Here is a 14,515-nt window from a genome sequence, read left to right on the forward strand (position 1 = left end):
GTGAATGAGTGAGATCCTGAAATTAGGCAAATGGGTACACAATAGCACCATATTTTTTGCACCACTTTGCTCACAATTGTCCTGTGGTGTTTCAACAAGTTTTGTTCAGATTTATGTTATATTTTACAAGTTATTCACATTTTTAACTTTACAAAATCCAGTTTGAGAAAGAATGACTTGAACACTGCAATGGCAGTTGCAGTGGCAGTTACAGCTATGACATCACAATGGGATCTCATTTACATAAACTGCCCATGAACAGTGCCCCACCTCACAATGACGTCACCTCATTTACATAAACTGCCCATCAACAATGTTCCACCCAGTGCAATGAGAGATTTGTTACATAGTGGTAAGGCGAGGGAGGGAGTTGGGGAGGGGAGAATGAGAAATGTTATTTACACATTGTGTTTAGTGGGGGAGTGCAATAGGGGAGAGGTGAGGAGTGGCAGAGCAGGGAATGGGGAGAGGGGAGAGAGGAGTGAGAAGAGGGAGGGTGAAGAAGGAATGTTGGGGATTGAGTGGAAATGAACCACACCTGCGAAGCTGGGGGCTATGGGTAGTGGTAGAATATTGCATTGGGGGAACGGGTTGCATTGGGGGAACGAGCGAGTGGTGGAATATTGCGTTGGGGAAACGGTGCCCAACGGGTCCCACTTGGTCTCGTATATTACTAAAACTCTCATCCTGTTTGTTTGGATGTCTGCGTGTGAGTGAGTGAGACTTTTGCACAACCGTACTCACGATAGTCTTGTGATGTGTTTTCATCAAGTTTCCTCCGATTGATGTTTTATTTTACAAGTTATTCACATTTTTAACTTTACAAAATTCAGTTTGAGAAAGAATCTTGAACACTGCAGCGGCAGTTGCACTGACAGTTACAGCTATGACATCACAATGGGATCTCATTTGCAACAATGTGGCAATCACAGAAGACTGAGTCCTGGCAGAGGGAGACTGGACAGGAGGGGGAGGTTGTGCTGGGTATAAGTGAAATGAGCCGCCTCTGCACAGTTGAGGGCTATGGGTGAGTGGTGGAATATTATGTTGGGGGAACGGGTTGCATCGAGGGACCAGGCCTCCTGTGTGACAGGGACCCAACGGGTCCCACTTGGTTGAGTAATATATAAAGTTTTTATGCATGCTTTTTTTGGGTCAATTTTGATCATTTATTTAGCACACTGATGCTACTGCGACCCTATTTGACTCTTGTCCATAATTTCATATTATATTTTTGTTTTCTTTCTTTCATTTCTCTCCTTATTCGCTGGGCCTATACTCGCTGGAGTTTAGAAGAATGAGGGGGGACCTCATCGAAACGTTCAGAATAATGAAAGGCTTGTGGAGAGGATGTTTACACTAGTGGGAGAGTCTAGAACTGGAGGTCATAGCCTCTGAATTAAAGGATGTTCTTTTAGGAAGTAGATGAGGAAATTTCTCATTAGTCAGAGGGTGGTGAATCTGTGGAATTTGCCACCGAAGTCTTTGGAGGCAAAGTCAGTGGATATATGTCAGAGATAGATAGATTCTTGATTAGCACGGTTGTCAGATGTTATGGGGGGATGGCAGGAGAATGGGGTTAGGAGGGAGAGATGGATCAGCCATGATTGAATGGCGGAATAGACTTGATGGGCCGATGGCCTAATTCTACTTATTCTATGTTCTTATTTCTCCCTCTCTAGTCAGGCTGTTTGAGTTTCCATCTCTCTCTAATTCTCGTTTCAACCCTCCCCTACAGAGCTAGCAAACATGCCCGTGTGAAAATTGACTTGGCCTGCACAGCCATCTGTGGCAATAAATTCCACAGATTCACCACCTTGCTGTCATGTGTAGCCTTAATTTTAGTCTCTGCATCCATTCTATCTAGAGGTGAAAGTAGGTTGAAAGAGGCCAGTGTTGTCAGTCCTAATAGGTTAAATATGGGGATATGGGGCAAATGCAGACAGGTGGGACTTGCTTGGTCAGCATGGACGAATTGGGCCAAAGAGCTTGTATCTAATCAAGTGTGTTTTATTATCATATGTCATAGGAGGGGGCCGATTCTGTTGTCCAGGCCGCTGAGGACGTCCCCCAGCCCCGACGTCGGACTTACATCACCCCGGCGAGCGGGCCTGAACATCGGGCCGCCCGTAGCGGCGACTGCGGAGGGCTCAGGGAGGCCCCGACCACGGGTGAACATTGGGGAACATTAGAGGAAGAGAATGACTTTGGTGCCTTCCCTCACAGTGGGAAAATTTGATTCTGCTGTGTGGGGATGTTTTTATGTTGAATTCTAGCGTGTATTGTGTTCTTTATTTTTATTGTATGGCTGTATGGGAATCTCATTTCACTGTGCCATCTGGCACATGTGACAAATAAATGTATCTTGTATCTTGTCCCAGATAGAACAATGAAATTCTTTCGTGCAGCAGCACAACAGGACATGTAAACATAGTACACTGTAAGCAATATAATAAACAAGAAAAAAAAGTTCAGTGTGTGTGTATATACAGGAGTATATACAGTATATACAGGAGTGATACAGCTTGGAAACAGGCCTTTCGGCCCAACTTGCCCACACCAACCAACATGTCCCAGTTACGCTAGTCCTGCCTGCCTGTGTTTGCCGTATAACTCTCCAAATCTGTCCTATCCATGTACTTGTCTAACTGTTTCTTAAACGTTGGGATAGTCCCAGCCTCAACTACCTCATCTGGCAGCTTGTTCCATGCACCCACCACCTTTTGTGTGAAAAAGGTTACCCCTCAGATTCCTATTAAGTCTTTTCCCCTTCACATTAAACCCATACACACACACACACACACACATATATACACACACACCATACACATAAAAACAAACAACAATATTAGTGCAGAAAGACAAATCGAATGCCCCCAAGTCTACGTACTTCAGAACTATCTCTATCTGTGCTGTGTGACTATGACTGTGCATTCACCCTATCTAATTCCTGATGCTTTTGTACACCTCTATAAGATCTTCTTGCATCTGTGTTGTTGCCCTGTGAATGTCGAAGCAGCGTTAAATCATGCATGTATTAGTCATCGCCTTGCTTGACCAGCGCCGCTGACATTGGGGCAATTGCTCCCCCTCCCCGCCCGCCCGCCCCACCAGCTGATGTGACGCGGCGCCCTCGCTTCACTGTCATATGATCGCCGGCTGCGGAGCTGGAGGGGGAGAGGCAGAGAGAGAAGGAGGGAGAGAATAGGAGGGAGAGAGACAGAGAGAGAGAAGGTGACACAGAGAGAGGGAGAGAAGGTGACAGAGAGAGAGAAAGAGACAGACAGAGGGAGAGAGGAGAGAGACAGAGACAGAGAGATCGAAGGAGAGAGAGAAGCAGAGGGGGAGAGAGGGAGAGGTTGAAGGAGACAGAGGGAGAGGCAGAGGCAAAGATAGATAGAGAGGGAGGGGGAGGCAGAGAGAGACAGAGGGAGAGAGACAGAGGGAGATAGATAGAGAGATAGATAGAGAGATAGATAGATAGATAGATAGATAGAGAGATAGAGAGAGAGGTAGAGGGATAGAGGGGAGCAGCATTCAGAGCCGGAGCAGAGGCAGCGAGCGGATCAGAGGCATCGGGCGGGCCGGGTGTGAGCAGCAGGATCCCGGGGAGGATTGGGTCCGGGTCCGGGAGCGGGAGCCGCAGTGGAGAGGAGCGGGGCAGAGGCGCACAGCGACGGCAGGATGAGCATGCTGGTGCTGATCAATAAGCTGCTGGACTGGTTCAAGTCCTTGTTCTGGAAGGAGGAGATGGAGCTGACGCTGGTCGGCCTGCAGTACTCCGGCAAGACGACGTTTGTCAACGTGATAGCGGTACATGCACTCCCGCACCTCGCCTTCCATGACCAGCCCTCGCCCCACACACACACACACAGGCGGGGAGATCACCCCCTCTCCTCAATCCCTCCTTCCCCCTCCCTCCCTCTCCTTCCTTCTTCTCCCCCCTCATCCCTCATTCCCCCTCCCTCTCTCACCCCTTCCCCTCCCTTTCTCTCCCACCCCTCCCTCCCTTCTTCTTTCCCCCTCATCCCTCATTCCCCCTCCTACCCTCACCCATTCCTCCCTTCCCCTCCCTCCCACCCGTCCCACTATTCCCTCTCCCATCCCCCCCTTCCTTCTTCTCACCCTCATCCCTCCTCCCCTTCCCTTCCTCTCCCCTCCTCCTTCACCTCTTCCTCTCCCACCTTCCTCTCCCCTCTTGCTCTCCCCTCTTCCTCTCCCTCTTCCCCCTCTTCCCCTTCCTTCCTCTCCCCTCCTCCTTCACCTCTTCCTCTCCCACCTTCCTCTCCCCTCTTGCTCTCCCCTCTTCCCCTTCCTCCCTTCCCCTTCCTCCCTTCCTCTCCCTCTTCCCCTTCTCCCTCTTCCCCTTCTCCCTCTCCCCTCCCTTCCTCTCTCCCTTCCTCTCCCCTCTTGCTCTCCCCTCTTCCCCTTCCTCCCTTCCCCTTCCTCTCCCTCTTCCCCTTCTCCCTCTCCCCCTCCCTTCCTCTCTCCCTTCCTCTCCCCTCCTCCCTCTTCCCCCATCTCCCTTCCTCGCTCCTTCCCCCTCCCCCCCCCCCTCCTTTCTTCTTCCCACCCCTCCAGGGCAGAGCCACTATTCCAGGCGTCTCCAGTCCCTGCCATTGAGACCCCTGGCTGTGCGGCTGCCCCTCTATGAGTGTGGGAATCTGCCGGGACTGCCCCTGCAGGAGTTGGGTGAGCAGCTGGGGCTGTGGGGTGAGCAGGAGCTCAGAACGCCTGTGTCACGCCTTTGCCATGCAAGCCCCTCCTGCCCGTGCAAGGTTATCATCATTTCCTGTGCAATGTCTAGCTGTGTTTGGCCTTTAAATCCCTTTAAACCAAAACACAACTTAATCTTTGCATCTAATAATATATTTTAAAACAAGCTTTGTATCTTTTTTTAATCAAACTTCATCTGAGGGACAATTTATATGCTTGTATGTGTGAATTTTTTAAATATGTATACAGATAAACTACTGTCATGTGTGGTATGGCTGCACCTAGACTCCTTGTGTTACAAGAATTCTTCCCCGAGAAATTATAACCCTTGATTCAGTTGTGCCAGAAAAAAATCATTAGGAACGTCATTGAATTTGCTTACAAATTCTCCAGCTGAGGTGACGTATTAAAAATTAATATTTGTATCCATCCCTTTTTATTTAAACCTTTTAGGTGCTCTATATTAATTAATTGCGTTTCATTTTCATATCTTACAACGTTCCTTTAATTTCCTAAGGCCTTCAAATTTTCCAGTCAAACTAAAAATAATCTTGCTTTCGAATAATTAAGCTGGGCCCAAGAGTCAGAAATATATTTTTCTCTTTGAAATGACAGATTAAAAAAATTATTTTAAAGCAAAATTCCTTCTCCTGTGCTCTATGATAGCATCCGTCAACCAAGTAGGTTATTCTTTCTTTGTATTGCCCGTAGAGTCTTACAGTTAATACTTTCCCTTAAATGGGCGGCACAGTTGCTGTCTTACAGTGCCAGAGACCCGGATTCGATCCTGACTACGCGTGCTGTCTGTACGTAGTTTGCACGTTCTCCCTGTGGCACTGTGGGTTTTCTCCAGGGGTTTAAAGCTGGAAAGGGTGTAGAGAAGATTTACGAGGACGTTGCCAGGACTTGAGGGCCTGCCTACGCAATAGGGAGAGGTTGAGCAGGCTAGGACTTTATTCCTTGGAGCGCAGGAGGATGAGGGGAGATCTTATAGAGGTCTACAAGATCATGAGAGGAATAGATCGGGTGGATGCATTTTGAAAAAATAGTATTTTATCCAAGCGGTACAGTGCTGCATCAGTACAGTTGCTGCCTTACAGCGCCAAAGATCCGGGTTCGATCCTGAGTAAGGGTGCTGTCTCTACCGTGTTTGCACGTTATCCCTGTGACCGTGTGGGATTTTCCCAGGTGCTCCGGTTTCCTCCCACACTCCAGAGAAGTACAGGTTTGTACATTAATTGGCTTCTGTAAATTGTAAATTATCCCCAGTGTGTAGGATCGTGCTAGTCTATGGGGTGATTGCTGGTCGGCGCGGACTTGGTGGGCCGAAGGGCCTGTTTCCACGCTTTAGACTTCAGAGATACAGCATGGAGACAGGCCCTTCGACCCACCAAGTCTGTTGCAACCATGTTGCCCCATCTGCACTAGTTCCACCTGCTTACGTTTGGCCCATATCCTTCTAAACCTTTCCTGTCCATGTACCTGTCTAAGTGTTTCTTAAATGTTGCGAACGCCCCTGCCTCAACTACCTCCTCCGCGCAGCTCGTTTCACTCATCCACCCACCAACCTTGTGTAAAAAAGGTTACCCCTCTGGTTCCTATTAAATCTTTCCCCCCTCACCTTAAACCTATGCCCTCTGGTTCTCGATTACCCAACTCTGGGTAAGACGAATATATTAAATCTCAATACAGAGAGTTTTGAAAATGTGCAACATTTTTATGTTTTGAAATTATTTTTTGTGATGTTGGGATTATTGACCAAACCCCTAATTATTTCTGGTCCCTCGTTGTTCTTCAATTGATGTTGGGATTCATCTCGGATGTTCTCCCCTCACGGTAGTCACGGTGGCGCAGCGGTAGAGTTGCTGTCTTACAGCGAATGCAGCGCCGGAGACCCGGGTTCGATCCTAGACTATGCTGTCTATACGGAGTTTGTACGTTCTCCTCGTGACCTGCGTGGGATTTCTCTGAGATCTTTGGTTTCCTCCCACACTCCAAAGACGTACAGCTTTGTAGGTTAATTGGCTTGGTAAATGTAAAACTTGTCCCCAGTGGGTGTAGGATGGTGTTATGTGCGGGGATCGATGGTCGGCACGGACCCGGGTGGGCCGAAGGGCCTGTTTCCGCTCTGTATCTCTAACCACTGTGGCCTGCAGGTCTGGCCACGTGCTAAGGCTTTGAGCGGTGGTGGTTACTGTTGGTGATGGCGTTCCCACATTGCTGCCATGCCCGGAGTTCCAGGCCGAGGACTTGGGCTCATTGAGGAAGCGGCAATGTCCTCCCAAAAATACGGAAGTGTGATTTGGTGGGGAACCTGCAGATGGTGGTGTTTGCATGCACCTGCTGCCCCTGAACCTTTTTGTGGTGGAGGTTTGGGATATACTTTAGACGTTACAAAATAAGGAGCCGGTCATTTAAAACAGGGCAGCATAGAAATTTTATCTCTCGCAGGGTAGTTATAGAATTATACAGCGTGGAAGCAAGCCCTTCGGCCCAACTTGCCCACATGGTCCACCGATCCGTGAATCTCTGGCAGATAAAATCTTTGCCCCTGAGGGTGATGGAGGCCAGAGTTTTAGATATATTTAACGTAGATCTAGATAAATATTAGAAAGATTGAGGGGAACTATCACAGAAGAGGAGCTGAGGTCAACATGGATCAGACATGATTGTATTGAATGGTGAGGCAGCATCGAGTGTTCGAGTAGCTAAACTCCTGCTCCCATTTTAATGAGTTCATGCGCTTTTACGTTTATGGTTGTTATCTCTCTAAAGCAGATTAAGTTGGAGGGTTACATTTGCCTATATCTGCTCTTGTGTCTCAATCTTTAGACTTTAGCACTTTAGAGATACGACGTGGAAACAGGCCCTTCGGCCCACCAAGTCTGTGCCGACCAGTGATCCCCGAGCTTTCACACTATCCTACGCACACTAGGGGACAATTTACAGTTGTACTAAGCCAATTAACCTACAAACCTGTATATATTTGGAGTGTGGGAGGAAACCGGAGCACGCAGAGAAAACCCACGCAGGTCACAGGGAGGACGTACAAACTCCATACAAACTGCACGTGTAGTCAGGATCAAACCCAGGTCTCTGTAGCTGTGAGGCAGCGATTCTACAGCTGCACCACTGTGCCGCACTAATCTGTTGCCATATTCTGGATGGGGCAATCGTAATTAATTTTGTTAGATGGTGCCACTATATGGAGGGAACTATCATTTAGGATAGTGGATACCAATCTGGTGGGCGGGTTTTCTTCTGGATTGTGTTAGGTTCCTTGAGTGTTACTAGAACTGAACTCATCCAGATATGTGAAGTATATTGCATCACACACCTTAACCTGCAGTGTACGGAGAGAATGTTACGAGGATGTTGCCAAGACCTAAGGGTCTGAGCTATAGGGAGAGGTTGGGCAGGCTAGGACTTTATTCCTTGGAGCACAGGAGGATGAGGGGTGATCTTATGGGGGTGTGTATAATCGTGGGGGGAATAGATGGGGTAGATACACAGAGTCTTTTACCCAGCATATGGGGAATCAAGAACCAAAGGACATTTTTTAGGTGACGGGAATTATTTAATGGGAACCTGTGTGGCAATGTTTTTATACAAAGGGTGGTGGTTTATGGAACAAGCTGCCAGAAAAGGAGGTAGTTGAGGCAGATAGTACAGCTGCATTCAAAAGCCATTTGGACAGGTAGTTGGATAGGAAAGGCTTAGAAGGATATGGGCCTAAACGCAGGGAGGTGGGTCTAGTGTCGATGGGGCATCTTGGTGGGCCTGGGCAGGTTGGGCTGAAGGGCCTGTTTCTGTGCTGCATGGTTCGATGGCCTCATTGATGATGGGAAGACTTTGGGGTTGTGGAGATGAATCACTGGCTTCAGTGAGCTGCCCTTGCATGTCATGGTATTTATGCTGCAGTTCTGATTGAGTTTGCGGTTGGTGGTGAACCCCAGGAGTTTGATGAATTCTAGAGGCAAGACAAGGGTGACTGTCCTTGACAATATGGCCAGGGTGATGGTAACGGCAGCGACTATCAAAGACATGTGGTTAGACAGCCCTTTGTTGCTGGTGAGGATCATCGCCTGCCATTTAGAGCGCAAGAAAAAAGATTGACACAAAAAGCTGGAGTAACTCGGTGGGTCACACAGCATCTCTGGAGAAAAGGAATAGGTAACGTTTCAGGTGCAGACCCTGCTACACATTTATAGTACAAATGCTTGTTGATAGTCCCATGCCAATATTGGAGCAGCTCAGCTGGAGATGAAGCATGTGCTTGTATATCAGTCTGGGGTGCAAGAGCTCGGATGCTATCTAGTCCCATTGCCTTTGCTGATGCAACCTTAATCATTTAGAATAGGCAATAGACAATAGGTGCAGGAGTAGGCCATTCGGCCCTTCGAGCCAGCACCGCCATTCAATGTGATCATGGCTAATCATCCCCAATCAGTACCCCGTTCCTGCCTTCTCCCCATATCCCCTGACTCCGCTATTTTTAAGAGCCCTATCTAGCTCTCTCTGGAAAGCATCCAGAGAACCTGCCTCGTCCGCCCTCTGAGGCAGAGAATTCCACACACTCACCGCTCTTTGTGAGAATATATTTTAGATTGTATTTCTGAATTGGAGCTTTATTTTATAAGATCTAAATTACATTTTAAACTATTATTGTTCCGTAGAAAGGAGGTATACATTTCAATTATCACAAACAATAATAAGATCTATAATCTGTCCTTGGATAGCATATGACCTTTCCAATGTTCTTTTTTTAGTGACAATAATTATGATTCTGCATTAATCCTGCAGTGCTCTCTTTTTTGACTCATGCTGGAAATTGTGCAAGATGCAAGTAAGGTGGAGGTAAATAAGGAAGATGGCTGTCTGGATATTCTCATTCCTAACTGACTGTCGTGAACAATAAGCTTTTATTGTCCTTGACTTGACTGCAAGCTTTGACCACATTCTTCTCCTCCTGTACCGTACTGTCAGTTCTGTCATCCAGCCGGCCAGGACTAACCTCGTCTACTTTGTCTACTTGTGGCTGGAGAATGAAACCAAGATCTTGTTATGGCGGCACGGTGGCGCAGCGGTGGAGTTGCTGCCTTAGAGCGCCAGAGACCCGGGTTCGATCCTGACTACGGCTGCTGTGTGTACAGAGTTTGTATTGTGACCACGTGGGTTTTCTCCTGGTGCTCCGGTTTCCTCCCACACTCCAAAGACGTACAGATTTGTAGGTGAATTGGCTTGGTATAAATGTAAATTGTCCCTAGTGTGTGTGTGATAGTGTTAATGTGCGGGAATCGCTAGTTGGTGAGGTCTCGGTGGACTGAAGGGCCTGTTCGGGGCTAATTGGCATGGTAAAATTGTAAATTGCCCCTAGTGTGTAGGATAGTGTTGGAAGGAACTGCAGATGCTGGTTTAAACCAAAGATAGAAACAAAATTCTGGAGTAACTCAGCGGGACAGGCAGCATCTCTGGAGAGAAGGAATGGCGACGTTTCGGATCGAGACATTCAGTATGAAGAAGGGTCTCCACCCGAAACATCACCAATTCCTTCTCTCCAGCGATGCTGCCTGTCCTACTGAGTTACTCCAGCGTTTTGTGTCTATTGTAGGATAGTGCTAGTGTACGGGGTGATTGCTGGTTGACGCAGACTCGGTGGGCTGAAGGGCCTGTTTCCGGGCTGTTTCTCTAAACTAAATTAAACTAAACATGGTATTTAGTTCTACTGCACCCTATGTTGTGCGTTTTGCGCTGTGGTGACTGAAGAAGTTGAGAAGAGTCCTTCTGATACTTAACTGATCGGCAGGTTTTGGGAGAACGAGCCAATACTGTTTTGTCCAACTTCAATACACAGATGTGGTCATTCTATTGTTGAGGTGGTATGAGGATGTTGCTCTTGGATAGCTTTCCTGCTAGTTACCCTGTTGTGAAAATGAACACAATCCATTAGAAGATAGACGCAGGAATCGCTGGTCGGTGAGGTCTCGGTGGGCTGAAGGGCCTGTTTGTGGCTAATTGGCATGGTAAAATTGTAAATTGCCACTAGTGTGTCGGATAGTGTTGGAAGGAACTGTAGATGCTGGTTTAAACCAAAGATGGACACAAAATGCCAGAGTAAATCAGTGGGCCAGGCAACATCTCTGGAGAGAAGGAATGGATGACGTTTCGGGTCGAGACCTTCAGATTCTCGCCGAGACTTCTCGACCCGAAACGTCGCCCATTCCTTCTCTCCAGAGATGCTGCCTGGCCCGCTGAGTTTTCTCCAGCATTTTGCGTTTATCTTGGGTGTAAACCAGCATGAGGTTCCTTCCGACACAACTCGTACGAAGCACGGCGAAGGAAGTAAATAAAAGTGGGAGTGTTTGCACAGTTGATGGGAAAATGCTCTTGGCTGACAATTGTGGTAAATGTTGTACTCCAACCATGGTTCTTTGTTGAACTAGCACAATCGTTCTTTGATAGATCAGTTTTATATCGCTCGTCTGCTCACATGTAAATGGCAGGCATGCAAAACAGCTGACTATTGTGCTGGTCACTTTTACCTTTCATTTCCTTGCTTTAATTTGAGATGGTTTAGTGGAATAAATTGAACCCTCTTTGCATGAGAGGGAGATTATTTTACAGAACATGCCTCTGAATTGTGAGCCCCCTTTGCATTGTTTGAGTTGAGTTTAGTTTATTGTCACGCATGCGCGTGAAAAGCTTCTCTTGGTGCTAACCGGTCAGCGGAAAGGCAATACATAATTACAATCGAGCCATCCACAGTGTTCAGATGGGTTTAGTTTAGAAATACAGTGCAAACAGGCCCTTCGGCCCACCGAGTCTGCGCACATTAACGCTATCCTATACACACACGAGGGACAAGTTACAATTATACCAAGCCAATTAACCAACAAACCGGTACTTCTTTGGACTGTGGGAGGAAACCGGAGATCTCGAAGAAAACCCACGCAGGTCATAGGAAAAACGTACAAACTCCGTACAGACAAGCACCCGTAGTCAGGATCGAACCCGGGTCTCTGGCGCTGCAAGGCAGCGACTGCACATTTGCACCACTGTGCATCTTGTATGTTAATAAGAGCTCCAGTCATTATTTTTTTTTAATCTATGCTTTTCCTTTCATGCTCTTTCAAGTGTTGTGATCAACTTTGAATTCCTGAATGCCACCCTTGAAATCATAATTTGATTTGTCACATATTTTGACAGGCCTATTTAATTTCTTTATATTATCAAAGCCTAACCTTGAGAAGCATTAATGTGAATCCTTCAACATTCTCTCACATGTCAAACCAGATTTACCTCATTTTTGTAGTAAAAAAAAAAAGTTTGTTTAAGTCTTCATAACCACTTGATATTGATAACAGGATAAGGTGTTTTTTTTAAATATCTAAAATTGGTTTTATATATGTGAAAGCAGAACTAAATGCAATTGTTCACAAATTCCAATTGACACCTACTTTGTTGATTTTGTTAAGGAATCCCATTGAACTGTTATAATAATATTAAATGCAAACTGCTGTAAATGATTTCCAGAATAGAAAGGGGATTATTTGAGAAATTAATTTCTGGTGAGATTTGTATTAATTCTTTGTTTAGCACTGTGTATGTGCACGTAATGTTCAACACATTACCCAGTGTATGTGGAGATGCTGGGAAGATAGTGTTTAAAAAAAAATTTAATTGTATAAATTGATTACAATTTGATCTTTGGGATGGCTGTTTATCAAGGATTTGGAGTGTAGGCTTTACCTGAAATGGCAGGTTTGTGTTTTTTAGTTTATTAAGTTGGTGCCATGTATATGCTACAGTTTGCTCTACCATTCTGATTAATATTGACTACATGCAACATATAAATGAGGAGGAACCTAATGCCCCTGTCCCACTTAGGAAACCTGAACGGAAACCTCTGGAGACTTTGCGCCCCACCCAAGGTTTCCGTGCGGTCCCTGGAGGTTGCAGGTGGTTGCCAGAGGTTTCAGGTAGTGGAAGCAGGTAGGGAGACTGACAAAAACCTCCGGGAACCGCACAGAAACCTTGGGTGGGGCGCAAAGTCTCCAGAGGTTTCCGTTCAGGTTTCCTAAGTGGGACAGGGGCATTGGGACAGGGTCAAGACTGTTTTATTACTATATGTCTCGAAACGGAACATTGAAGGGTCCCGACACAAAAACATCACCCACCCCTTTTCTCCAGAGAAAATGGAGGCGCTTCAGGCGTTGTCCCTTGAACCCCCACCGGAGCCCTGCCCCTGGACCCCACCGGAGGCCTAGCCAGCCTCCTGGACCCCGGCCAATACTTCCTACTTTTTTTCTGGAGGTGAATATCATGCTCAGTCCACATTGCTTAAAATTTTTGAGTCTACTGTATGAGAAGGGGTTAAAAAAAAATAATATAGTGTAATTCAATACAAAATAATAGTTAAAATCAAAATTAAAAGATTTTTAAAGTATCATGTAGGCTCGCTGTAAACAAAAAATTTTCAAATTAAGGATTTCATTCTAAATATATTTAATATAAAATAATTATAAATAATTTAAACCACTGTTAACATTTATGACAGAAATTAAAATTTGTGGTGATCGGTCGCGGAACAACCCCATTGAAGATAACAATGGTTACCCAGACCTCATTGCTGGTTGTGAAGGGGCCCCCATAATAGTTCAAGCTTCATGGCCCCAAAAATGTAGGTGCGCCACTGTGTATGACTCTGTGACTGCCAGAACAAGAATAGAATGGTGTAAGAAGGGACTGCAGAAGCTGGTTGACACCGAAGAAAGACGCAACATGTCGGAGTAACTCATCGGGTCAGGTGGATAGTTTGAATAGGTGACATTTTGGGTTGAGACCCTTCGTCCAATGAAGGGTTTGGACCCGAAATGTCACCCATTTCTGCCTGACTCGCTACTCCAGCATTTTGTGTCTGTCTTAAGAATTGAATGGTTCCACAGAAGGCGGCTTGTACCTTACAGTCTGTCAGACAGAGCTGCAGTGACTCCAGGAAGCAGATAACATTGAGCTGGGAGAGATTTTCGATTGGGCTGCTCTGATTTTACCTGCAGTGAGGACAGGTGGCAACATTAAGATCTGTGGGATACGATAACAAGAAACAAAAATAGACAGATGCCCTTTGGTCTGATTTGTTTGCTCAGTTACACGGAAGACATAGAAACATAGAAACATAGAAATTAGGTGCAGGAGTAGGCCATTCGGCCCTTCGAGCCTGCACCGCCATTCAATATGATCATGGCTGATCATCCAACTCAGTATCCCGTACCTGCCTTCTCTCCATACCCTCTGATTCCCTTAGCCACAAGGGCCACATATAACTCCCTCTTAAATATAGCCAATGAACTGGCCTCGACTACCCTCTGTGGCAGAGAGTTCCAGAGATTCACCACTCTCTGTGTGAAAAAAGTTCTTCTCATCTCGGTTTTAAAGGATTTCCCCCTTATCCTTAAGCTGTGACCCCTTGTCCTGGACTTCCCCAACATCGGGAGCAATCTTCCTGCATCTAGCCTGTCCAACCCCTTAAGAATTTTGTAAGTTTCTATAAGATCCCCTCTCAATCTCCTAAATTCTAGAGAGTATAAACCAAGTCTATCCAGTCTTTCTTCATAAGACAGTCCTGACATCCCAGGAATCAGTCTGGTGAACCTTCTCTGCACTCCCTCTATGGCAATAATGTCCTTCCTCAGATTTGGAGACCAAAACTGTACGCAAAACTGTACACAAGTTACTTATCAGCATCTTATTGGACAAAGGTCCAAAGGAGTTTAGTTTAGAGATACAGTGCGGCAACAGG

General features: G+C 46.3%; 1 protein-coding gene across 1 annotated transcript in view; it reads left to right on the forward strand.

The window, feature by feature from the left end:
* The first annotated feature begins 3,408 nt into the window (after nt 1-3,408).
* LOC116983806 (ADP-ribosylation factor-like protein 8B-A) overlaps nt 3,409-14,515 on the forward strand; it is a 41,662-nt gene continuing 30,555 nt past the window's right edge. The window contains exon 1 of the mRNA XM_033037639.1: nt 3,409-3,813. Coding sequence (XP_032893530.1) covers nt 3,685-3,813 — 129 coding nt within the window. The 5' untranslated portion in view covers nt 3,409-3,684. The remainder of the gene's footprint in view (nt 3,814-14,515) is intronic.

Source organism: Amblyraja radiata, chromosome 19 (assembly GCF_010909765.2).
Source record: "Amblyraja radiata isolate CabotCenter1 chromosome 19, sAmbRad1.1.pri, whole genome shotgun sequence".
NCBI classification, from domain to species: Eukaryota; Metazoa; Chordata; class Chondrichthyes; order Rajiformes; family Rajidae; genus Amblyraja; species Amblyraja radiata.